Source organism: Cryptosporidium bovis, assembly GCF_009768925.1.
Source record: "Cryptosporidium bovis isolate 45015 chromosome Unknown contig_1, whole genome shotgun sequence".
Lineage (NCBI taxonomy): Eukaryota > Apicomplexa > Conoidasida > Eucoccidiorida > Cryptosporidiidae > Cryptosporidium > Cryptosporidium bovis.
This window is the reverse complement of record NW_027125030.1, coordinates 382,476-409,614: the sequence shown is the minus strand read 5'-3', so window position 1 is coordinate 409,614 and position 27,139 is coordinate 382,476. Positions and strand designations below refer to the sequence as shown.

Sequence of the window (27,139 nt, the reverse complement as noted above, 5' to 3'; positions counted from 1 at the left end):
ATATATTGTATACAAATTTATTCATATACAATATATATATTTATATATAAACATGTACACATAACACATAAGTTAATATGTATGATTACATATTTTATACTAATGCTTTACATGCATCACAATTTTGTTTCCCTTAAATGACCTATTATTGTTTTTTGAACCGATTAATTTATCTTGCTAAGACCCCAAAATATGTATCTCAATTTGTAAAAAATAACAAATGTGAATTTATATATATATAATATATTAATTGATAAATAAATAAGAAAAATAGTGGGTTTTGAACAAAAATAGCTAATGTTCCATAATACTCGGGAACCGTCCCAAAAAGCTCCTCTTTTTCCTTATTTGTAGCTATAATTTAAAGTAAAATAATAAATATGTACCTTCTAAACTCTTTTTTATTTATATATTAACTTTTCTACTCTGTTTACTTAGTCTCTAGAAGATAGTTGGAGTTTTTTACTTTTTTCCCAATTAATTTAACAAGCAAGTGCCCGCCTAAAATGTAATTAACATTTAAACGGGTATGTGAAATTGTTAATAGCGGAGTTAAATGTCAATACTTAAAATAAGAATGAACACAAGCATTGTGAAAGCAAATGAATGAAACAAAAGTAATATTATACATATTACATTATAACTATTGTTTGTTTTAGAGGATTAATACGTATACTGCTGTAATGGTTGAAGAACTCGTCTTTAAAAGATAAACTTAACTCGAACAATTCAATGTAACTATTTGGATAAAAGACGGAATATTGGCAAAAGAAAATGATATTAACTAGTGTATTAATTGTTAACAAAACAATAACTTTTTTGTATAACTGGTACAAAATTATAAATGTGATAAATAATCCTCCGTTATCTTTTTTTAGTAAATCAAATATTTGCATGCGTACATGCATGTAAACATGAATTACAAAAAAAATATGCATTTAATTTTAGTTAGTGCTCAATATTTAATTTAATATAATGAAATAATGTTTATGCAAAAAAAAGATATACGTATATATGTATGCCTACTTAATGTTAATACATTTTCGTTTTGTTATTTATAAAAAATGATGTATGACAATTTTATTTATTTCTTTTAAGGGATGTTTGATATTTTTTCCTCATTTCATAGAAAACAATCCTTGAATAAATAACAGAAAACTTGTAGGACTAGAAGATGTAGGATGACTATTGTCAAAAAAAAGGAAGCAATGCTCTCATTATTGATACTTTTAGTTACAAATATAATAATTACGTGGCATATTCAAAACGATAGGATGAAATACATATAAGTAAAATAAGTAATTACTATTTATTTTTTTACTATTTCAAATAAAAACAAATTATAACCTATTCCTTTTGCGAGCGGCTTAGCATTCTCGAAGTCAAACATGACAGGTATTTTTAGTTTTTTTTTTAATCATACCAATTCGAAATTAATGTAGAAAAATTGACCTAAACTGAATAATATATCATCTGGTATACTAACATAAATAAATTACATTTAAACAAAAAGAATTGTTTTTAGCATCAAGTATTTATCATTGTATAAAAAACCATAAAAGAATGTGTACAAAACATTTAGTTCACTATGATCAAAATTAATAACTTTGAATAAGCTATTTTTATTAATATTATTATTAACGTTACTGTTATTATTATTATTATTACGGAATCAAATTAGACAACATGCTTAAAATTTTTTTTTGTTATCTCTGTGGCACATATTTGTACAAATTATTAATCCTAAATGAATTCTCATTCAATGACAAAATGTTTACTGTTCCGTTTACATCGCTGATATAAATGGAAAACAAATCAAAGTTTGTGATGTATGTACTTAATTTTAATCAAAACCATTTGACTATAAAAACACAACTAATAAGAGAAAATGTCTGTTTACACAGAATTAAGTGTTAAATTAAACTATTTGTGAAAGCAATTTCCCACACAATCACTTTGAATTATGAATTTCTTAATAACTTTTCAAATCAAGTGCCAACCGTCGTGAGCTGTCTTAGCTCAGCACGGTAGAGCGCCAGCCTTTTAAGCTGGTGGTCATGGGTTCGATCCCCATAGACAGCGTTTTTCGGTTTGTCCACAGAGGTGGGTTCAAATTGCATGTGTGTACCTACTGTAGTAGTTGGACGTTGTGGTGTGTGCGCGTCTCTGAACCTTTGTATGAAGACTGCTGTGATGAGTTTGAGGTCTTGTTACGTCTTCCTTCGTCTGGATAGGGAAGGTATATGCTTGCTTTTTTTATTTGTCTTGCATTTGATTTTTTTTAATATTTGAATAACTTGAATTAACAAACAATTGATAATAATGAATTCAAGTTACCTTGAATTATGTAAGAGTAAATGTTTGTCATTTTCTTTCATTAAAGTTGTGTTGAATATTCAATGTTTTCGTATCAAATTTAGTACATATAAGTAACATGAATTAATTTTAATCTAAAGTAATAGATAATGTTTGTACAAATATCAATAAATAGAAACAAAACGAGGGAATATTGATCACAGTTAATCGATTAATAATATATATATTCAAAAATTTTACTGATTAAAAATCTTCATATTGATAAATTCATTTGAGAAAATAACTAATTACAATTTATGCAAATATGTAAACACAGTGGTTAATCTGTAGTTCACTCTTTTTTTAATTAAAAAATGGAATACGCCATTTACATATATGTTTCATAACCTACAGATTAACTAGGCTAAATGTTTGCATATTTTATTAAGTTATTTTTATCTTTTTCGAAATACTTTGCATGTTATTATGTGGATTTACTCAAAAAAAGCGCCTTTTAACTGGATAATACTTAGCAGACCATGTTTGCGAATACAAATGAAAAATTACATTCAAAATAAGGCAATTTATTGAAATTTTACATTATTAAATTGTGATTTTGTTGTTTTTTCATGAATTTTATTGTAAAATAATCCCGTAATATTCCTCGTGTGATTTGCAAAAATAAAAAAAACTAGGTATCTTTAATAACATTATTACACTAATATTACTTATGATTGTTTACAAAAACAAGTTAATGGTCTTATGTTCTGTTTATGAACTCAAAAATATATTTTAAGACAATTTGTTATTTAACTTGTGTGCATCTTTAAATTGTCATAATGACAAACTCACAAAAGCAGTATTATAAAAGGGTATAAATTGTTAATCTAGACTGAATACAAAAGCCTTTTGTTTTAAGATTAAATATAATTTCAAGTAATATACGAGGGGAGAGTGAAATAAACATACACACGAACAAGTTTCTATTATTACGTAGTTAAAATTCACTTTAACCACTTCAATTGTAACTTATATAAACGATTTTTTTTACCACAAATAATTTATGCTTTAAAATTTAAAAACTATAAGAATCAATTTAATTATATTAACTAATTGGTCCGAAGGAAAGAACTGTGTTACTATTTTTCCATATTAGAACACAGTAATTTCATTATTTAAAAGATATGCTGTCCTACACGCGTTTAAATAATATATCAAAAATCCTTCACTTAAATATACACATAGGATTCAAGCTCATTTTGTTTTAACATTATTAAATTTTTTTATTTTTTACTCATTTACGTATGCAAATTACTGCCCTCGCAGGTTTCTCCACCTGCATGGCTTGTCTGGTTTGATATTTAGGCGGTACAATCCTCTCCGTAAACAGAAAAGTGAAAATTTTTCTACTCCCCTTGGAAAATTTAAAAATAATTAACATAAGAATATAAAACTTGAAAATATATATAATATAAGGATATTATCTTAAAGGTAGGAAGTGGAGAATTTACGTAACCTTAAAAAGGCTGAATAAGGTTTGAATAGATTGATTGTGAACAACTTGAGTAGAGTGAGTCACAAAATCTCGTTTCATCGAGAAAAACAGCTAAAATAAAAGTTTATGCCAGAACTTTCTGATCTCACTTTAATTTCAGCCTTTTAAGCATATATAAACTTAACCTTAAGGTTAAAAGTGGTCAGAGTTAGGGTGGATATAAATTATTATTCTGCAATAAATTGTCGACTATTTAAAAATATATATTTTCGGGACGAGTTTAATATTATTGTATTTTTGAGTTTGAATATGGATTCAAATACACCTCCTGTTTCATCAAGTCCAGTTCATTCACCATCTTTGTGTTTAAATAATTGTGGTTTTTATGGCAATCCGACAACAAACAATTTATGCAGTAAATGTTATAAGGATAGTATATCTAGAAATAATGGTTCAAACACAGTAAATAGTTCAAATGTGGATTCAAATAATGCCAATTCAGAAAAAATTAATATTGACAATGTAAGTAGTAATGATAACAGTAATATCGTGAGTAGTGTTAAAGGTAATAACGAGTCTGCAACTAAAACAAGTACATTATCTACTAATTCAAATTCTATCTCGCAATCTAAACCCAAAAATGAAAGTAATACAGATTGTGAAAGTAATTTTACTGGGACAGATTTAAAAACATCGTTAAATAATGATATAAATAATATCAACGGTGATACCAGTTCAAATGACTCGTCTTCATCTTCTACGTCTTTGGTAAAGACAACTAGTCAGGAACACGCTGAAAAAAAACCAGCCGTTCCTGGGAGATGTTACAAATGCAACAGAAAAGTTGGAATATATGGTTTTAGTTGTAGATGTGGTTTTAATTTTTGCAGTTCTCATAGATATGCTGACACACACGAATGTACTTTCGACTACAAAACATTTGAGAGAGAACAACTAAGAAAAACTAATCAGGCCGTTGTTGCTGATAAAATTCAAAGAATTTAATTTGGGGCATTTACTTTCCCCTGAAAATTACTTTTGCGTATGGAACTAATCTGATCACTTGCTCAACTTCAGAATTGGCTGCTTTGGTTCATTCGTGCATCCTTTGTTTCTTCGCATTTTTACTTTACAATTACCGCCTTTTTGAAAGATGCTTTCTTTAACGTGGCAGTTGTTGGCACTATTAGTAGTCACTTTTGTTCTTTTACATATTACTTTTTTCAAAGAAAAAAACACTCTAGTGACTCTAATGTTGACTATTATATGTTTATTTCAGCGTAAAATTAACTACTCTTGTAACTACTCGCTTTAACTTTCTTTTCTATATCATCAATTTAATCCGTTTTCACTCCGTCCCATGTCAATTTGTATGTAGTGCGGTCTACCAGCCATAACTCATGTTTGAGGTACATAGAAGGAACGGCACAAGCGAGTATACTGTTGTTATCCAAACATTCACTTCACTTGTCATGCTGAGTCACCTTTCTAGATTCCTTAATCCTAATTGTTCTCACTAATAAAGTAATGGTTGCTATTAAACCGCAAATTCAGACCGCGCGCGCGTGCATGCGTTTATCTATAAAATAATATTTTTTAAGTGCAAAATTTGAAATTAAAGGTTCTTTATTACCTTTTTATTTAATATCCTATATATTTATCTTTAATTAGGTATATATAAGGCTATAATTCTTTCTTGTGTTTAATTGAGTAGAAATACAGACAGTAACAACAGTATTCGTTATTATTGTAGTTAATAAGTTATTTGAAATTAAGAAACAAGGATAACGTGTAAAGTAATATAAGAACTTGGTTTCTACTAGCATTTTTTTCAAATATTATAATTTTTTATTCTTTAATATTAGTTTCCATTATTTCATGAAACATTAATTCATGCACAAAAAGAAAGAGTCAGATTGACAATAACAACTTAAGATATTAATAACGAGAATAATACAGGTTTGTAATTTTTTGTTATTAATTATATTATCCTTTCATATTATTATACGAGAGCATTATTTTTTTAAGAATCATAATTAAACAAAAATAAAATGGCATCAATCTCAGCAAATCAAAATATAAATGATGGAGAGCAGTGTATAATCATTGACTGTGGTTCAGGTTATATGAAGGCAGGTACGGGAAATGATAAGTCACCAACATGCATTTTCCCATCAATGGTAGGACAATATAGGTCTAGATATATCCCAGAAGATGAGGATAATAATCCAGTGTTTGTAGGTGAAGAGGCAATAGCACAAAGAAAAAAGCTGTCACTTACGTTTCCCATAGACCATGGGCATATAGATGATTGGTCAAAATTTGAAGAACTTTTAAATTATTTATTTTACCGTGGATTAGACATAGATCCATTAGACAGTTCTGTAATAATAACAAAACCACCATTATGCAGCAATAGACATGAAGAAAAAATAACGGAGCTTATGTTTGAAATGTTTCAAACGCAAAGTTTAAATATTGCACTTCAGGGTTTAATGGCTCTTTATTGTGCTGGAAAAACCACTGGTGTTGCCTGTGACATTGGAGAAGGTGTAACACAGGTTGTTCCAGTTTATGATGGTTATTGTGATTCAAGTTCATTGAGAAGAGCAGACATAGGTGGTCAAGAAATAACAATGTATCTTCAAAAACTACTTTCAGATAGAGGGTATATTGCAACAACAAGGGATGATCTTGAACATGTAAGAATGATAAAAGAAACCATTTGTTATATAGCAAAGGATCCCTCTTTAGAGAACGAACGCCCTGAGGAAGAAATATCACAAATTTATACTCTACCAGATGGGCTTACATTGCATGATGAAGTGACAAATAAAATAGAGTTGGATAAAGAAAGATTCTATGCCCCTGAAGTACTTTTTGATCCTAGATTAATTATGAGAGATGTTCAGCCTGTCCATGAATTAGTCATGGAATCAATTATGTCATCTCCTATCGAAGTCAGAAAAAGTCTAATGAGTTCAATTATACTCAGTGGTGGGAGTTCATTATTTAGCGGAATTGTTGAGAGGTTTGAAGAGGAGCTTATGTATATATGCCCCTCTCAAGCAAAAAGCAATATTAGAGTTACACCTTCTGAGGATAGAAGTTTTGCTGTTTGGAAAGGAGCACAACTATTCAGTGAATTGAAAGACTACCAAGAAAATTTATGGATATCAAGAGATGAATATTTGGAAGAAGGCGTTAATATATGTCTTAAAAAACAGCCATTTATTGCTTTGGCTCCAAAGTAACTCTACATTTAGAATCATATACTACCATCAAATAAATTTATTCATAAGTTTTCTTTTTCACTATTCTTTCTGTTATTTATTATAGACAAATTTTATCATATTACTATGAGCTAGTAGATAATTTTGAAGTAGATACGGATCCATTTTTATACCATTAGATTTGACTACATTAAATATTATTTTTAATTATGACTCAGCTTGCTTTAAACGTCTATTCAGATACATTTCTGTCGTTTTTAATTTGATATCACCAGTCAAGGTACAAAAAAGGTTTCTAAATAAATCAGTACAGGAATACTCGTCAAATTCAACAATAATTAAGTAATTAGTAGTAAATCATCTGAAAAACACCCTATCTCTGTGAAATAGAATAACGACAATTAAATTATTTAAAAATAACAAGAACCTTACAAAATGTGGTTAAATTAAACAGCTCAAACGAAAAAAAATGTATATTCACTAAAATGTCTGTTATTTTCAATTATATTTTGTCAGAATTGATAATACATTAATGAAGTGACTCTGAAAATAAACCAATACTTGAATCACCTAAACAAAACAAAATAAGAATCGATAATAACAAATTAACAATTAAGCAACACTTAAAAATACTTGTTTGGGGGAAAATGAATTATTTAAAAAATAGAAACTACTGGCGCCAAATATCGCTAAATTACAAATATAATTTAAAAATTATAAAGAAAAATAAATTATTAAATACAAAAGAGTACACCCCACCTAAAGTTATCTGACCCCTCACCAAGGGAACTGCATTTGGCAGTGGGGTAATTCTAACTGATAAAATGGAGGTTTCAATAAGAAATCGACTTAGAAAACAGGACTTAGTATTACCAGACGAGGAAGTACCAAATAGCCAAAACAGTAATATTAATAGTGTAGAATATTCAGAGGTAAAAGAGTTGGTTTTAGACGGTGTTAAACTTAGGGAATTATCGCAAGAGGATAGTGAATTTTTGGGTCGTTTTTCAAACTTACAACATTTAAGTTTGAACGCTACAGGTTTACAAAAGTTGGATAATTTCCCCCCATTAGAGAATTTAAGAGTCCTTGAACTTCAAGATAACCATATATCTGGTGGGCTTGACGTTTTACTAAATTACAAGAATCTTCGTTGTTTACTATTAGGTGGAAATAAGATTCGTGACTTCACAGAGCTTTGTTTACTTAAAGAACTGCCAAATCTAGAAACTTTATCTATATTGTTAAATCCTATTGCAGAAAACAATCCAGACTCGTACAGATCTATAGTGTTTGAAACTATACCTAATTTAGTTGTATTAGACGAAATGGACAAGGACGGAAAAGAAGTTGAAGATTACGGTTATGATGAAGATGAGGTTGAAGTTCTAGATGATGACACGATTGGAGGTGAAGAAATAGAAACAGGTCATTCTGATGCTCACGAAATATCGGACGATAATGATGAAGAAGATGAGGATGATGATGATGATGGAGTCGATCTTAAGGAATTCTATGAGAATGACTTTGATGAGGAGGACGATGAAGATGAAGTTGACTTCGAACCAGGTGATGCCGATTTAGATGATGAACTTGATGATTTCGAAGGTGAATGTGACGATGATGAGGAAGATGATGAGGCTGACGAAACTGAGACAAACTTAAAAAAACAAAAAATTGAAGTGAGTGACGAGGATGATTCTTAATTTTAACTCATTGATCTACTGTAATACGATTTAAAATAAGTAAAGAATGAAGGCCGATTTGATATTCATTTACTTATTTTTTTACTTATTTTGATCTCCTTACTCACTATTGTTGAGTTATATTGTATCTATTGTTCATTTACCTTAGTAGTTATACATCATCTTGCTTTTTTATTTTATTAATTTCGCTTTGAAATTAACATAATATCCCGTAGTTTTTATCGTTGAGTGTGAAATCCGTCATTAGTCGTTTTGTCATAGTAAGTATCATCCATGCATTCGGGTCCGTTTTGGTATGCAGTTAATGTTTGAGGTAATACTGCAATTTAATAATTCAGATAACATTCAATTACAACAATAATATGGATATGATCGAATCTAACTTTTCTTTTTTTAGCAATGGAAAAAAAGAATTAGTGCCTTCAATATAGAACAAATTAAGTTACCAGGAAAACAAAAGGGGTTTAATAGATATTGATTCAAGTTTATTTCTTTCTCTATCAATCCACATCCAACAACTAATTCCTAGAATAAATTTAAGGATTAAATTAACAAGTGAACCCCAAATTATATAAATATGCAACTGCAACTCCCAATTCATTTGAAAATCTTCAACAAAACAAACATCGGGACTTTGATTATTTAGACAGGTCCAACCTGAAATAGCAAAAGAAAGCCAAACAACTTCGATTAAAGCTGCCAAAATAATTAACATTAAGTAACGTCTTATTCCTGTTATTTTTCTAATTAATGAATTGATGTCTATTGGAGCTGTTTCTGCACAAAATATATAGTATCCCAAAAGATATAATATAAAATTATAATCGGTTCTGCCTATACAAAGGAACAATGAAATTAATAGTTGTACATAGATTAATAATTCTATTAAATCATCCAATTTTTTACTACAACTTGCTGCACCATTTCCAACAAATGTGCTGTTTTCTATCCCAAAATTTAAATAGTTATTATTTATTGAACCTATTGCACGTTCATTATCCATATCTTTTTTTATTGTATCTACGATTTTATTTCAAAAAGTAATTGAAGAAACAAATATGTTTGCTTTTTTATGCAACACAGATTAAATTGTTCGTATGCATGCTATTCTATCTTTTAATTATACAATCTCCAAATATAAGCGGTGGTAATAGCTACCTTGTGTGGTGAATATTAATCACTAAATTAATAATTAAAAAAGTTCCCGCGCACCTTGAATACATTACTTGGCCAAAAAAAGTAATGCAACATACAACAATTTGTAAGGTCTTACTTGGAATGGTTTATTCATTTGTTTTGTTCCTATCATCACATAACAAAATGTTGATACCTATAAATTGTGATTTGCAACTATTAATAATTAATGAATGATAATATAACTATATTCAAACATACTTCTGAAGAAAAAAACATTAACATTATGAATCTTAGGTTTGCATGATTCTATCTGTTACAAATAAAGTATGAACTCATTGAAAAAATAAATAAAATATATATTCCGAATGAATTGTTTCATGTGGATTTACCCACATTTCTCATGCTTATATTTTGTGTTAGTTAGGAAAATATCTAGAATAAGACGATAAATAGAGTTTGTTTAAAGAATTTTACAGATTCGTACCTCAAGATTAGTTGATTAATATTAGAGGAATAGTTGTTTGTTTCTATTATAAGGTAGCTATGCCGAATGTAAATTAATAGATCAAGTATTATAATTAAGTAGTAATAGCATGGAGATACTTAACAACGATGAATAATGCATGATCAAAAAAAGAAAAAATTTAGCTTCTCTATATTGTTCAAAACACTTGTAAAATCAACAAATATCACTTAAAAAATTGTGTGAATTAAAGGTGAAAGAAAGAATTAAAAAATGAATAAATTTAAATGCATTTACACCCATAAATAAAATTTAATAATTGGGTGCAAGAAATATAAAAAGATAGGAATGCACTGAGAATAAGGGAAAATTGTAAGTGTTTTATAGCATTAAATTATTAAATAAATACACACTTATGAATAATAACAAAATACTATATAAAATAGCTAGTACAAATAAATATATACTAGAGTATATATGTTAACAAAAAGTCTAGGAAAAAAAGTGAACAGAAAAATTAAAATTAAAGAATCAAATAAAAGTGAAAAATGATACGTAAAATAAACCATATGTAAAATCAAATTAAATAATAAATATCAATTTTAGTAAGTAAACTCAGGAGTTAAAACATCTATAACAGAAAAGTTAATAAAATACTGAGGCTAAAAATAGGCTGTTCAGTAAAGCTTTTTCTCTCTTTTTTATTAGTAAACTAGAAAATACTAATAATAGAAGAAAATGAGATCACAAATTATAAGTGTAAATTCACTGATACGTTTTTTTTTGGTAATAGTATGCATAGGTTTTATACTAGATAATAATTCAATACTAGGCGTAAATGGTGAAAGTTCGGAAACAGATAAATTACCAGCATTTACATTGGTAGATATTTTTCACATACCACCTGAATCAAGGCAAAAATGTACAACAATATTGGGTTGGTTAATGACGAAATATCCAAATAACTATGTACTATTAAGTATAAGAAATATAATATACCAGCTTTCTCTTCCAAAAAGTAAATTGCAAGAGAATTCGGAAAAGGAATTGATAGCAGCATTGGATAGTTTACAAGGTACAATGTCAAATATATCAGGATTGGAGCCAGGTACATATATTAGTATATTAACATGTTCTGTAGATAACAAAGGTAGGACCATATTGCAGAAGATGGTTGAGCATGGCTTATTACAGGCATTATCACATACATTATCACAAAAGTTTTGGGTAGGAGCAAAATTAAATAAATTGATTGATACTGAAGGAAATAACTTGGCTCACTTAGCAGCAATGTCCGAGAATGATGAAATAGTACATTATGTATTAGGTATTATGTTTAAATCAAATATTGTTGCAGAAATGCTTGACTCGTTAAATAATCATGGCCAAAGACCAATAGATATTGCAATACATCACAGAGACCAGCAAACAGTAGACACGATGAAAAACTTCTTCAGAGTATCTACATTAGCCGAAAGGGAAGGATTTGTAGATGGAGTTGAAGTCATTGAAGATTCGATTTCATCTGCTGAAAAAGAGGAGAGCGAGAAACAATTAAAAGAATTAATGAAACAAGAAGAATATGCTAAAAAAATAGATGACGATATTGAATATTATAAGGAAATAAAGAATAATGAAAATGAACAAGGATACGATCAAGCGACGGAAAATGATCAGTTGGATCTAGATTATTCTCGAAAAGAAGCTTATGTTAATGCACAACAAATACCTTCTCAAACGCAACAATATGACGCATCTCAATTAGTAGATAGTCAAATTCAAACATTAGAAGATGAATATTCACCAACTATAAGGGAATTAACTGAAACAGAATATCAGGAACTGCAAGAAGATGATAAACTAAAGAGTGATTATGAAACAGGCAGCAAAAATCAAGATAATGAATATATTGAAAACAGGACGAAATTTAGTGAGATAAATAAAATTGACACAACATTTCCAGCTCTCAGAGGTTATAATGAAAATGATGAAGATGAGAATAAAGAGGAGAAAGCAAAAAATAAACATCAGAATGAAAATAAATGGACTGCAACTGGGAAAGCAATAGTCGGAGCTTCAATTTTAGTCGGTACTTCCATACTAGCTGCAACCGTTGTATTTATTGTTTGTAAAGGATACTCTAAGGCAGAGAACGTTAATTGACTTCGATTAGGAAACAAGAAATAAATATATTTTATAATATCTATACGAATAACTTTTACCAAAGACAATAACAAAAGAAAAAAGCAATTATATGTAAAAACCTAAACAAGGAATTTCACCAAGAATAATAGTTTTAATCAACAATAAATGAAAAGGATTATTTTTTTACTTGTTTAAATTTAATTTGTCACATTTTCCCTCTTTTTTCATATGATTACTCAAATTCACTAACAAAAAACTGTTCACGCATTTACTTCTATTTGCCATATCAAAAGTCTCAACTAACTGACTTTTATCTATTCAAACAAAATATATTCAAAACGATACACCGATCACGCTTTATTTACACAAGGAATAAACTATTTAAAAGCTATAATTTGCTTGTTGAAACAAATTCATTATTTCTCCAAGATGAAAAAATATCCGGATAAATGTCGCAAGGTCCCGAGTTAACCAATGAATCCAGCTCACTATTATTGTCAGAATAGCAATATAGAGAACTATAATTGTCATTTTCAACTATTTTATCCCAATTTTTACCAATATAAATCCTCATAGTAGTACTGTAGTCTGTATCACTGTAATAACTAGAATCAGACCCATCTTTAACGTCATCCTCTCCTTCGGTTGTTGTTATGTCGCACATACCACCTTCTTCAAACAATTCTAAGTCACTGTCGAACTTAAATATCTGGCTGCACACTGCTACATTGCCACTATTGTTTTCATTTTTATCTAAATTATTGTTTGAATAATCATTTATAATATTAGAAAGCCCCACATTGTACCCAAACAATATTTGTGTCACTTTTGGTCTTATTGAAAAGTCAATGTTTTGACCAAAAATTACCTCATGAGGAACACCCTTTGGAAAAAAAGAATTCAAAACTCTGTATGCTTCTCCAACTCTTTCATCATTTTCACATAAAGCCATTAATGGATATTCTTTAGCCTCTGGTGTCAAGAGAATAAACGGTTTGATTTTTGACCAGTCTAAAAATACATGACAAAATGGACAAACTGCTCTGCATCTTTCCCAAACATCTTTTTTTGCTCCCCAATATTCTATTTGTAATGCCTTTCTTAAACAATGATAGCAACATACATGTTTGCATACCTTAAATCGCGCTTTCGTACTTCTTGCTTTGTATTTATTACATATAAAGCATGAAAAATGCCTTGGTCTTCTGGTCATATTATTTAAATCACATGAACCTGAATTGCAACTATCTTTAGTATTAAAATCTAAGTCATTATTCATGTTCTCACATTCATTATTTAAATCATTAGGTGTGCTATTATTTTCCATGTAAATCATACTATTCATCCAATTCGGCACTACTAAACTTCCACCACGAACTAAATTATCCTCGACCATCATCTCATTCAATATGTTTGAATTTTTGTACTTATATTTTACATTGGTGTATTTCATCTCATTTTCATTATTATTACTATCAAAAACAGATTCCCTTAAAAAGTGACATGAATCATCCAATTCCAAATTACCAATCTGCGAATATAAAATACCAAACTTCATCTTTTATATATTCTCTATCCCTTTTATACCTTTAAATTCAGAAAATACTATACCTTTCTATTACCTAAATAAATTAAACAGAAAAAAGTAACAACTACCTTCTATACCTGTTAATACTAAATACCTGCTCTAATAGTCAATTGTTTTACCTTTTACATTAAACTATCACAAATGAAATAAAATTCTGAACGTTTATACCTGCCTACCTGAATACAAATAAAGCAAAAAAATTGTAATTTATATCTTTATTTACCCTTAACACGCATTCCAAAATTGTAATAACCACAAGACATTAACATTAAATTAACTTTCAAAGATTAAAAAAATAATGAACCAAAATGCTTCACCTCTTTACTCGCTGTTTTCATTTAGATCTAAAGGTTCAAATTCTCCTATTTTTGTCAAAATTGCACTATATTAATATTGTTGGTAATGGTTTTTTCTTTATTTTCACAAGTAATAGTATAATAACCAATATTTTGATGCACAATAAATACAAGTTATTTATAAGTGATGATATAAAATTGGAAAGTAAAAACCGTATTTATTGCTTAATTGTCCCAATAGCAATACAGAATCACATAATATTAGGGGATCAAACCAATCTTTAAATATGCTGTCAACTGGAAATTCAATATACTATATATTTGGTTAATTGTTACTTGCTGAGCAATATTATTGCATATCCTCCAATATATCTCCTTGTATAAACGTAACACAGATTCTTAATGTAACTTCAATACCCACACCTTATTTATTGTATTTATATATATACTATATCATGTAGACATATTGGATATTTTATATTAAAATCTAGATTAAATATCCAAACTGATACCCGCCAGGCAACATAATTAAATCACTTTTTATAACTTATCTAGTATTTGAATAATATTATAACCATTGGCGCATTTGTTAAGATACAACTATACATTCCCCATCCCCACAATAATACACGTTCGCGCCCCACACCGCTTTGTGAAAAAAGGGGCAAAAATACAGAATGAGATTAAAGAAAAGATAAAAAGGTATAAATATAATTTTGTGTTTAATAAGTCATAATTTGATGTATTCGATTGTTAACTATTTTTATAGCTACACAGTAGTGTTTGTTTGTCTTCTCATTCTAGTTCCTACATAGAATCACTATATTTAGAGGACAGTGGCTAACTAGTCAATAAAGTGTTGAGTTTAACTGTTTCCTTTTAAATATTAATCAAATTTTGTACATCGTTGCACTCTTCTATCATATTTAAGGTGAAAGCAAATAGAATAACAATCAAAGCAATAATACAGATGAAATGATATCTTATTCTGATTTTGGTTATTCTTCGTTGCTTGCAGGTTTACAGTAGAAAAAAGTCAACTGAAAGAATAAAATGAAATAGCTTCATGTAAACTGCCCTCTTCGATTTACTATTTAAGTGCCGTTTTTTTATTATGTGGGCAACACGTGTAATGTGTGCACCAAAAAAAATGCAGCTTACGTGTAAATTGCATTTTTTTGCATGACCAATGGGCAAATAAGAGCAACTAGCAAGAGTTTGAAAATAAAAGCAAAAATAATTTAAACAAGTTATAAAATTATTTGCTATATATATTTTTTATCACATTTTTCTCTTTCAAACTCGATAAGAAAAATTAACATTAATAGTGTAACGCCGACATAAAATTTGCATAAAATATGTATTGTCTCATTCACACACGCTATGTCTTTGGTTATTTTCATAAAGGATGCCCTTTATTGAGCATATAATTACTGTAAATTCTGATGCTCGTTATACGATAATTTGAGGACGCACAACATAAGCGACTATAACTAAATAATAAACAGGTGGACATTAATTATTTGATTTTAATAAAAAAAAGTTTCTAATAAAATATTTTATGAGTGTATTGTTGCAACAAGTAATGGATATATGAATATATATGTATATATATATGTATATACATATATATATATATATACATTTATTTGAGTAAATATGTCAAATTGGTTCGTTTGGAAAATAATTAAACACAAAATAAAAGAATAATTGCATGTATTTGAAAATATTTGCATCATTAGTACAAAAATAAATATTGAGACAAATTCAAAAGAAAATTAAACACAATAAATTCATGAACAAAAATAATATTCCTTTGTTATTAATATTTTTATTGGACTAAGTGTAAGGAATTGAAAGCAAAAGGTTAACAAAATAAATAAACATATTAGAAAAAGGTATATATATATTTGCTTAGTTGAATAAAGATATTGATGCGAATCAAATCACAATAGATCAACAAATACTTATAAATTTGTATTGATAAAGAAGGAAATAATAAAACAGTTTGAGGAAGTCAAATACAATAATTATCACTATATAAAGAGAAAAGGATGTTTATATTAAATCAAAAATATAACAACGTTCAAAGTATTAATGATGGTTTAAATAAATCAAATTATTTTTTATCTAAAAAATTGAAACTAACATTCGATAATAAAGACATTAGGAATAGAAAATGTTGTAATACAGCATTAGGAAGTAATAATAATAGTAACAATCCACAAAAATGCTCGTATTTATACAATAATAACAATAATTTTCCCTTATTAATAGGTGGTTGCTCAAATGACTATAGCAAAGAAAAACAGATTTTAATCGAAGAGAGCGAGAATAAAATGAATAGGGTTATGCATCAACAATGTCAATATGTTCCAAATCGTAACAATTATATCGATAACTCTTTGAACAATGTAAAAAACAATAATAACAATGACAATAATTATATTAACATTTCGAAACAGTCTGATACTGCGAGTAACAACCAGAGTGAATCAAAAAAGAAAAGATCTAGAGTAATTTATTGTCATGTTTGTTGTCAATATAAACCAAGATCAACAAGAGCACGATTTCAGGTATGCCAGCACATAGCTTGTTATGATTGCGTTAGATTAGCTTTAATTATACAACAAAAATATGGATTAAAAGCTCATTGCCCATTTTGCAAAGTAGAGTTAGATTGGAACAAAGTTAAGCCTTTTATTGTATTATTTAGGCAAAAATCAGATGACAATAATCATGACGTTAATATTAAAAACAATAGTGGCAATAACTATTCCGATAATAATAATAATAATTGTAATAATTTCAGTACTTTAAATGAAAATGAAACAATTTCTAATGATTTAATTGTGCAGGCATTTGAATATAGTGGAATATCAAAAGAGAAAATATTAACTAATTTTTTTTCTTTTAATATTCAAAATCATCAAATGTTATTTGAATTAGGTTCAAAAATAAATAATGATGTTAAATATTTAAATTGGAATACTAATATTGATTATACTAATGATTGTTATAATACTAGTCAACAATTTGGTTTTGAATATAATAGTAATAATACCAATAATAATAACAATGATATGTTTATGAATATAAACTTGAGTGATAATATTTCACATAATTTGTCACCAGCACCTTCCAATAGTAAAATATATCCAATAAATAACTCAATGAGTACAAATTATTCGCTATTAAAACAAAATTCCAAAGATTTCAACGAAAACAGTAGTTTCTGTAAAATAATAAATAATAACACAACAATATCTATGATGGAAAATCATTTATTAAATGGTCATAAGGCATTGCAATATAATATTGTAAATCAATACTGTTCATCAAACACTGTTTCAAATAATAGTTTGAAATCAAATTGTTTAGATAGTAAGGTATCGTGTCTTTTAAAGTCAAATTTAAATATATTCAACCAAAGTTATGATGAAGCTAATAATAATATCAATAACGAAAACGGAGATAATGATTTAAAAAACAATAGTATAGATTGCATTAATCGTGGATTTGCATGTGGTTTGTTCAATCCCAGTATTCCAACAGATGGTGGTATAGTAATAATGACAAATAATTGCAATATCGATAATGTAAAGATGGAAAATCAAAGTGAGGTACAATCAACAAGTTGTTCATCATCGTCTTCGATATTATCTTCGTCATCATCATCAATAGGTTTTTGTTGTAGTAATGATTATTCAAATTACTTAATGCATACAAGTGATGATTTTTCAACATTATCATCATCATTGTCGTCTTTATCATCTTTATCTTCTTCAATATCAAATATTGGATTAAATAATCATGAAAAGATTAATAGTTATACTACAAGTGACAAATTGGTTGGAATTGATGCTTATGGAATATCCGATAATGGAGAAGAAAACCAAATAGGTGATTGGGTAATGACATCAACACCATACTTGAGCATGAGAGACATACTAAGTGACTGGAGAACTACTACATTTATGTTGGATAATGGTAATCGCTCAGATATGGTATTATGTTCAATGTAACTGCGTATTGTCGTATAATAAGAATGAATATTGTATTAATGGTAACGATTGTATTGCATTATTTCTTTCATCCTCTATATTGTTGACAGGTGTATTTTCTTCAATGAAAATGGAGGTTATAATATAATATTGTGGCTAATTATTTTTTTAATAATTTTTTTTTGAAATATTATTATCTTGATTGTTTAATGGCATATACACTTTCAGATCTAAGTAATATATTTTATTTATCAATATTAATAAATAAGGAAACAAATGCAGAGTAATAATTATTGTTATTTATTCTGAATATCGGTTTTTAGGGGTGAGCACTACAAATAATAAATATGATGTATATATCATTAGTTTCTTGATTTATCAATTATATTTCTGTTTTTTAGATGAAAAAAATATTTTTTGATAAACTAAGGAATAACAGTTATTACCATAAATAATGAAGCTTCAGATGAATAAAATATCATTGAAGACAATGGAATAAAAAATTTATGGGATAAATGATATAGTAGATATTAACATTAGAGAGTAGCTGTAGTTTTAAGTATTAAATCTTAGAGATTAAATGAAATATTTAGTGATTAAAAATTGTGAGCACAAATTTTTCGTTTTATTTTGCTCTAGTAGAATATTGTCACTAGTGTTATTTTCACATTAAATATTCCCGATAGTAAAAATAGACTTTAATAATAATAATGTGGAACTAAGAAATATATATATATATATATATATATATAGTATATGAAGTATTGAGATAACTTTTTGGGAATAAAGATTCAATAAAGAAATAGTGTGACTTTTCTAATTTACTAATATTTTTTTAGGTAAAAAAGAAATACCATTTGGACAACTAGATTGTAGAATAATAATAATAATAATATTATTATTATTATTATTGTTTATGTGTCTAGGATATTAATAATAATATTAAATATATTATTGAAACGACTATTCCTCAAGTAGAAAATAGTTTCCAGACAACTTTTGTTCTTTGTCTTTAACAGAATCGAGTTTATTTATTCTAGGTCTGAAATTCATAGGATCTCTTCTAAATGAAATTTCAAGAATTTTAAGAAATTTATTCATACCAGTAACCAGATTTTCTGGTTTATTGGCAAAGCAATCAACACCAGGAGTACCAGTAAATAGAACAACTCTATCAGCGAGATATGTAGCCATAATGAAATCGTGTTCAACAACAAAAGCTGTCTTTTGTGAATGTAGAATGAACCTTTTAATAATTTTGGATGCGGTAATTCTTTGTTCAGAATCTAAGTAGGCAGAAGGTTCGTCGATAAGATAAATATCGGCTTTTTTACCAAGAGCAAGAATAAGTGCAACTCTTTGAAGTTCACCACCTGAAAGGAGTTTAACTTGTTGATCAATTATTCTTTCAATGTTAAATGGTTTAATAACTTCAGAATTAAACTGTACATCCATGAATGACTCTCTAATTTTCATCAAGAATAAATCTCTAACAGTTCCGTCAAATTTTGGAGATATTGTTTGTGGTTTATATGAAACATTATATTCTGGCATATCATAATGGTCTTTGTCTGTTTCTTTATTTTCATCTGCTTTTGAAACACCAGCAAGAATTTTAATAAATGTTGTCTTACCACATCCATTCTGTCCAAGCATAACAATAATTTCTGAATTACAAAAATTTCCAGGCTCAGCAGAAAGTTTGAATGATCCCATTGTTTTGGTGAAACCTGGATATTTTATTAAATTGGTTCTGCCTATTGCAATCTCATCTTGGTCAACAATTTTGAAATTAAGACCTTCTTCTCTAAATCTCATATTTTCTGTTGGAATGAATCCATCCAAAAATATGTTAATTCCTTCTCTTACACTAAATGGTGTAGTTACAACACCGTATACTCCCGGACTTCCCCAAAGACAACACACTAGGTCAGATAAATAATCAAGCACAGATAGATCATGCTCAACAACAATAACATAGTTATCATGAGTAAGAACATTTCTAATTACTTTAGCTGCATTTATTCTTTGTTTTATATCCAAATAACTACTTGGTTCATCATACATATATACCATACTTTTTACACATGTACTTACACAAAGTGCAAAACGCTGTAATTCACCACCACTAAGTTCGTTTACTTGTCTGTCTAAGAGATGTCCAAGTTCCAATTCATCAATTAATTTTTTTGAGATATTATTCTCGTCTTTAGCTGATATTATGTCTCCTACTCTTCCCTTAACTCTTTTAGGTATATGATCTACATATTGAGGCTTAATTACTGCTTTAAGTTCCCCAGACTGCATCTTTAAAAAGTATGCCTGTAGCTCACTCCCTCTAAAATACGCTACTATTTCTTTCCAGTCTAATTCTCTAGTATAATCCCCCAAATTTGGTCTCAGCTTTCCGCTTAGTATTTGTAATGCTGTACTTTTTCCTATACCATTTGTGCCTACAAGCCCCAATACTTGCCCTGGTCTAGGCACAGGAAGTCTGTGAAGCTTAAAACTATTCTTACTATATCTATGTGTTGTTTCCTTATTCATATTCTTAGGCAAATTGATAATTGTAATGGCTGAATATGGACATTTTTTCACGCATATACCACATCCTATACATAGTGGCTCCGATATAGATGCTATTTTACTAGAAGAATCAACTTCAACACAAAGTTTTCCTGTTCTCACAACTGGACAAAAAGACTTGCACTCTTGTCTACAATTTTTTGGTTTGCATCTATCTGCTTCAACAATAGCTATTCTTAAACGACTTTCATCTTCTGACCCTCCTTGGACTTTAGAGCTTTTTTTTGGACCCATTCTCACATCTAGCTATTATCCCTATAGACAAGTATGTAAATATACACGATTACTGTCGTTAATTTTGAGTACTTTCTATTCAAATTATTTATGTTCTTTTATTTTATATATATTTTTCTAAAGAAATTCAATTTTTCTCATTCATTGACTTGTTAATGAAATAAATACCGGCATAACTCCATTTGCCGCCTTTAGGGAGATACCGCCGAACATGTATTTGTTTAAATTGAGGCTTAGAAATCTAAAATTTTTATGACAATTAATTTCTTGTTTTTCCTTAATATTTTGTACAGAACCACTTGTTTCTTTTGTTTTAGAAGACCGAATTATTGATCTAATTTACTGCTTTAACCATTATATTTGAGTGGTTTTGTAGTTCATAGCACAATTTAATTTCAGTTTATGTTTTAATTTTCATACTAATGTGAAGTAAAATTTGGCAATTTACCATTTTACTCAAAAAGTGCAAGCATTCTGTTGGTTACGTAGAAACCACCAAATGTGTTTATTGAAGAGAGGAATGTTGCTGCCAAAGCCATAAGTGTATTTGTGGTTATTGTTTGTGTACCATACTGAACCATACTGCCTATGATTATAACTCCAGAGAGGGCATTTGTTATAGACATTAGTGGGGTATGGAGTTTTGAGTCCACTTCCCATACACAGTGGTATCCAACGATTATAGAAATTATAAATGAGAATATGTTGTATATTTGAATGGTGCTCATATTGATTCCCATAATAATAAACAATACAATGGACATTATCATTGATAATAAGAAATAACAGTTTGGAGTTATATATTTTCTTGTAAATTGTTTCAAGCTTTTGATAGTCCTGCTTTTAACTCCCTTAGTTTTATTGTCTCTACATTCATCACAAGCCTCATCTTCAGAATGAAAGCAATTTTGGATTGATATTAGACTTGACGATACTGTATTAGAAGCTGTAGTTGAAGTTGTCGATGTTGTAGTAGTTGTAGTAGTCAAATTATCGTCGGATACAGTTGTGTTGGTATATTGTCTTTCAGTAAAAGTTTTATCACCAATGACATTTTTGTATTGTTTATTTTGGTCCGGGAAAAACTTTAGTATTTTACCTTCGTGAATAATGCATGCTTTTCCTATTATATCATTTTCAAGATTACATTTGAATTTATCTGCTGTTTTTCCCATTTCTACTATCAATGAATAAATATTTCCAGAAAACAATTCACTGCTTTGTAATGGCATTGAGAATAGGAAATTTGATTTTCCTATAATAGTTACTCCAGATTCTTTGTCTGTAACAATTTTATTTCTTTCAGTAAGCTCGCAATTACCACCAAAATCTGCACTTAAATCAATAATAACGGATCCTTGTTTCATTTTTTTAACTGCTTCATTTGTAATAATCACCGGTGATATAGCTCCCGATATATTTGCTGATGTTATTACAATATCTGTATCTTTTAAATATCTTTCGATTACTTTTCTCTGTTCATTTAATATTGTATCTGAATTGTTATTGGTTGTAACGTCGGGTAATTTAACAAACTTTGCTCCACAGCTTTCTGCCTCTTCCTTGGATTCTAGTCTCGTGTCCATGGCGATTACTCTTGTTCCCATACTTCTAGCAGTTGCTATTGCTTGGAGACCAGCAACACCAACTCCTATAACAAGCACCGTTGATTGTTTTACAGTTCCAGCAGCACTTGAAATACTTCTACCTATTCTAGGAAGATAATTCATGGCCTCTACAACTGCTCTATATCCGGATATATTACTTACTGTTGTTCTTACATCCATAGTTTGAGCGTTACTCGTTCTTGGAATTTGATCTAAATCAATAACTGTTATTCCTTTATTACTCAACGTTGTTAACAATTTATCTTTCTTATTTTCTTTATCAACATTATAACTCTGCCCTATTGTACACATATTACATATTAATACATGGCCTCTTTTTAATGTTTCCACCTCTTTTATCGTAGGTTTTCCCAGTTTAATTACTATTTCACTCTCTTTTATCATTTCCCGTGTACTTTCATATACAAAAGCTCCGCCTTTAACATATTCTTCTTCAGTAAAATAATTGCTCTGCGTACTTATACATTCTTTTGATAGCACTATCCCGTATCCCCTTCTTCTAAATCTACAAACTTCAGATGGAGGTATTGGAAGTATTATTATATTCTTATCTTCCTCCTCATAGATACCTGGAAGAATAGCTATTCTTCTTTGCACACTTACAGAATCATATTTACTTTCATCTAGCTCTCTCTCCTCCAGTTGCTCCTTCTGTTCATTTAAACCATTAATTAATGGTGAAGTTTCATTTGCTATATCATCATATTCTGTATTTTTTCTGTCATTTAACAAATCAGAGTTTTCACTTGTATTTGAATCATTGCTACTGCTATCACCCTTTAGTATTCTTTTTACAAAATTCAAAGTTTTTCTTGAATCTCCAAGCAACATCTTAGTATTTAATTTGGTAAATAATTCATTATCAATACAAGCATATCCATGTCCTAATGATCTTTTTGATACAATAACCTGCCTTGCCTTCCAAACAAATATAACAGGCATTCCAAATATTTTACTTTCTTTCAATAAAGCTGCGGGGTTTACAATATCGTTAGCTCCCACAACTAAAACAACATCATAATCTTCCATATTATCATTCACTTGATCCATTTCTTTAATGATGTTTGTTGGAACATCAGCTTCTGCCAATAAAACATTCATATGTCCTGGCATACGTCCAGCTACAGGATGTATACAAACATCAACTTTACAACCACATGATTCTAATTCCTTAACTATTTCAGATATACATTTGTGCGACCTACTAACTGCCATTCCATATCCAGGTACTATGAGAACTTTTGAAGAATCCAAAAGCAACCTTGCTGTTTCAGAAGGAGTTGTTTTATAACATTTATCATCCTCAATAACACCTGCTATACTGCTATCCTCAATTTGATCAAATCCTCCCAGTATTACCGACATGAAATTACGATTCATTCCCTTACACATAATATATGAGAGTATTGCTCCGCTTGAACCTATTAGTGCCCCACTCACAATTAACAAAGTATTATCCAACAAAAAACCTGTAATTGTTGTAGACCATCCACTATAACTGTTTAACATACTTATAACTACGGGCATATCAGCTCCTCCAATGCTTATTATCATGAATACTCCAAATATTGCTGAAAATATCATACCACAGTGTAAATTTGTTAATGTTGTTATTTGATTATTTGTTGAACAAAAACACGCTCCTGTAATCAAAATAGATGATAATATCAGCATCAAACATGAATTTTTATATGGTATTTTTGTACTCTTACTTGGTATTATATCGTCCAATTTCATGGCTGCTATTACTGAGCCTATAAATGTTATCATTCCCATCATTCCTCCGACAAATATTTCAATCCTTCTTAATATTGTTGTTTCTACCAATTCGTTCCCCTCTAATGATGTATAAAAGAACGAATAAGATACCAAAACCGCTGACAAACCTATTAAACTATGAAAGACTGCAACTAATTGAGGCATTCTTATTAGCTCTGTTTTCTCTGCTATATACACCCCTATTCCTCCTGAAACCAACATTGTCAGTAAAAATACTATATAATGATTTCCAAATCCTTCTTCCGTCATTGTTATCAGTATACCAATTATCATTCCCACAAAACCTACTATATTACTTTTATAACCACTACTTCTAGAAGATAAACCCTTTATACTATATATGAAACATAATGCTGAAAATAAGTAGCATGATGTAACCATTGGATTTAAACTTGTTTCACTTGCTTTGTAATAATTCTCATCCCCAAAAAATAAAGTATTCCCTTTGAATTCATTTTTAATACCTACAGCTCTACTTCCACCTCTAAATATTCTGTTAAATTGACTTTTTTCTGAACTAAATTCATCAAGTGCCATACCATTTTCCAATAAACATGATAAAAGTGAAATTAAAAGTATAATTAAACATAAATTTATGTTTTTACCTTTCATTTTCCTTCTTTACAAAGCAGAATAAATAAAATAATTTGTGTTATATTATTCTACCTTACATTTTTTTTTCCCACAATAACTACTTTTTGATATGTTGCTGTCATGCAGTGACTAACCATATAATCTCTACCTGCATGCATGCATGCTCCACTTGTATATACATTGTAAAAATATTTGAAAGATTCAAATAAAAGAGTGAAAGGTAATAAGTTATTAATATAAAGGGAAAAAAACACATATACATGTTAAAAGTTAATACCCATATTAAAAATTAAATTGCTACTTTTTGTGAACTCGTAGCATAAAAACAGGTTAATTATTATTGATACTGTTATTTTGTAAATTAAAATGATATAAACCACCAGTAAGAATTTGGGATAATTTCTACTTTGTACATTGCATCTATTCCTGAACCAAGATTGTACCATTCACTTAGATCTAAATCACTAAATTTGGTTTCTGTGTTAGTTTTTGTGCTTTCTGAACATTTCATATATTTTTCACATTGTTCTTTCCAAAAGTCAATATCTTTGCAAGCACTCAACAAGTCGTCTTGAAGAGATTTGATTTGAGATGTATACGCAATAGAAATAAGATCGGAGCTATTTTGGTTATTTTGTATAGTTCTGTGCAGATTCTGAACGGCTTCTTGTGCATTTGACAATTCATCATTTAATGAATCTATTCTTTGATCTTGCGATTGATTTTCTAACTTAAGCTCAACATAATTTCTAATAATGTATTTATAAGCAGATTTAATGTTTTCACAGTCTGAAAGTTTTAAAAGAAAATCATCAATATTTTCAAGAGCTTTAGTTTCTTCTTTGGCTATTACTATTAATTCATTCAACAAATGATCACCATGAATACTATTATCTTTTTTTCCATTTATTATGACCTTATTACTATCAAGATTAGTTTCAAATGGACCACGCAACAAGTTATAATCTTCGAATTTTTCATCCTTACTAATTATATTGTTATTCATCTCGTTCAATAGTTTTTTTAAACCTTCTATTTCTGCATTTTTTTCATTCAACTCTAGCTTTGCCAAATTGAATGCATTCTCCCATACTTTTTTTTCACTAACAAGCACTTGTATCGCGTTATCTAGTTCTTTCTCAGACATATTTTCACAATAATCATCTAAGTTTTCTAACTGATCTTCTGTAGCTTTCTCATCTTTGTCGTTTTCATTTTTTGGTTCCATTTTTTTCCTTATACCTTTTTCTGATTACTTTTTGTATAAATCCAATATACTTTCGCATAACACTTGTATATCATAGTATTTTTTATACATAAATATGCATATATATGGAATTTTTGTTTGAAAAAAATGTGTTTTAATGCTATTTTTTTCAACAATTGTTTTTACATGTTCCCTCACATTTCTATTTGCGGGCCAACGGGATAATGATTGAAAATAAATATTTGATGACAGTGCAATACACAGACTTAATGTAAGATATATAATCAGCAGCAAAATTGAACTAAATAAAAATAGCAATAGGAACACAAATATAAACATATTCAAAAAATTGATCAAACAAAGTACAATTTTGGAACTCGAACTAATGAATTAAAAAAAAAAATAATTCATTGAAACAAAGTAATTTTTTTCATTAGACCATCTAAAGAATAAAAGATAAATATGAATATACTCAGGAAAAAACAAAAATATTAATAAGCATCTTAATTAATCATTGGAATTGATGTTAATTTCAAGATTATTTATAATCTGCATGTGGGAAAAAATAATGCATGCATGCATTTATCATGTGGACAAAATGATATTAAAAAACTCATATTAAACTAATTGTAAATCAATTAAGGGTGAAATAATCAAAATAAAAATCTATACTTTTAGCATTTGTGAGTTATACTGTTGTTTTTGTTAAATATATACATATATATTTTAATTAAATTGAATCTAGAATA

At 28.7% G+C, this 27,139-nt stretch overlaps 10 protein-coding genes across 10 annotated transcripts; 5 read left to right on the top strand and 5 right to left on the bottom strand.

Annotated features, from left to right (window-relative positions):
• Positions 1-4,099: 4,099 nt before the first annotated feature.
• Positions 4,100-4,795, top strand: FG379_000066 (zinc finger transcription factor ZFP33; the record flags this gene model as incomplete). Its single annotated transcript, XM_067326608.1, has 1 exon — positions 4,100-4,795. One exon carries the CDS (start codon positions 4,100-4,102, stop codon positions 4,793-4,795), a length of 696 nt encoding a protein of 231 aa, XP_067183020.1.
• A 1,046-nt stretch (positions 4,796-5,841) lies between these two features.
• On the top strand, positions 5,842-7,044 carry FG379_000065 (actin; the record flags this gene model as incomplete). Its single annotated transcript, XM_067326607.1, has 1 exon — positions 5,842-7,044. One exon carries the CDS (start codon positions 5,842-5,844, stop codon positions 7,042-7,044), a length of 1,203 nt encoding a protein of 400 aa, XP_067183019.1.
• Positions 7,045-7,847: 803 nt separating this feature from the next.
• On the top strand, positions 7,848-8,729 carry FG379_000064 (U2 snrnp-specific A; the record flags this gene model as incomplete). The annotated part of the gene is made up of 1 exon (XM_067326606.1): positions 7,848-8,729. One exon carries the CDS (start codon positions 7,848-7,850, stop codon positions 8,727-8,729), a length of 882 nt encoding a protein of 293 aa, XP_067183018.1.
• Positions 8,730-9,171: 442 nt separating this feature from the next.
• On the bottom strand, positions 9,172-9,732 carry FG379_000063 (uncharacterized protein; the record flags this gene model as incomplete). The annotated part of the gene is made up of 1 exon (XM_067326605.1): positions 9,172-9,732. One exon carries the CDS (start codon positions 9,730-9,732, stop codon positions 9,172-9,174), a length of 561 nt encoding a protein of 186 aa, XP_067183017.1.
• Positions 9,733-11,067: 1,335 nt separating this feature from the next.
• FG379_000062 (uncharacterized protein) lies at positions 11,068-12,492 on the top strand (the record flags this gene model as incomplete). The annotated part of the gene is made up of 1 exon (XM_067326604.1): positions 11,068-12,492. One exon carries the CDS (start codon positions 11,068-11,070, stop codon positions 12,490-12,492), a length of 1,425 nt encoding a protein of 474 aa, XP_067183016.1.
• Positions 12,493-12,862: 370 nt separating this feature from the next.
• FG379_000061 (uncharacterized protein) lies at positions 12,863-14,032 on the bottom strand (the record flags this gene model as incomplete). The annotated part of the gene is made up of 1 exon (XM_067326603.1): positions 12,863-14,032. The coding sequence occupies one exon, from the start codon at positions 14,030-14,032 to the stop codon at positions 12,863-12,865; it is 1,170 nt and encodes a 389-aa protein (XP_067183015.1).
• A 2,380-nt stretch (positions 14,033-16,412) lies between these two features.
• On the top strand, positions 16,413-18,383 carry FG379_000060 (uncharacterized protein; the record flags this gene model as incomplete). The annotated part of the gene is made up of 1 exon (XM_067326602.1): positions 16,413-18,383. One exon carries the CDS (start codon positions 16,413-16,415, stop codon positions 18,381-18,383), a length of 1,971 nt encoding a protein of 656 aa, XP_067183014.1.
• Positions 18,384-19,325: 942 nt separating this feature from the next.
• Positions 19,326-21,182, bottom strand: FG379_000059 (RNase L inhibitor; the record flags this gene model as incomplete). Its single annotated transcript, XM_067326600.1, has 1 exon — positions 19,326-21,182. The coding sequence occupies one exon, from the start codon at positions 21,180-21,182 to the stop codon at positions 19,326-19,328; it is 1,857 nt and encodes a 618-aa protein (XP_067183013.1).
• Positions 21,183-21,634: 452 nt separating this feature from the next.
• Positions 21,635-25,201, bottom strand: FG379_000058 (pyridine nucleotide NAD(P) transhydrogenase alpha plus beta subunit; the record flags this gene model as incomplete). The annotated part of the gene is made up of 1 exon (XM_067326599.1): positions 21,635-25,201. The coding sequence occupies one exon, from the start codon at positions 25,199-25,201 to the stop codon at positions 21,635-21,637; it is 3,567 nt and encodes a 1,188-aa protein (XP_067183012.1).
• Positions 25,202-25,544: 343 nt separating this feature from the next.
• Positions 25,545-26,411, bottom strand: FG379_000056 (uncharacterized protein; the record flags this gene model as incomplete). Its single annotated transcript, XM_067326597.1, has 1 exon — positions 25,545-26,411. The coding sequence occupies one exon, from the start codon at positions 26,409-26,411 to the stop codon at positions 25,545-25,547; it is 867 nt and encodes a 288-aa protein (XP_067183010.1).
• Between the last annotated feature and the right edge of the window lie 728 nt (positions 26,412-27,139).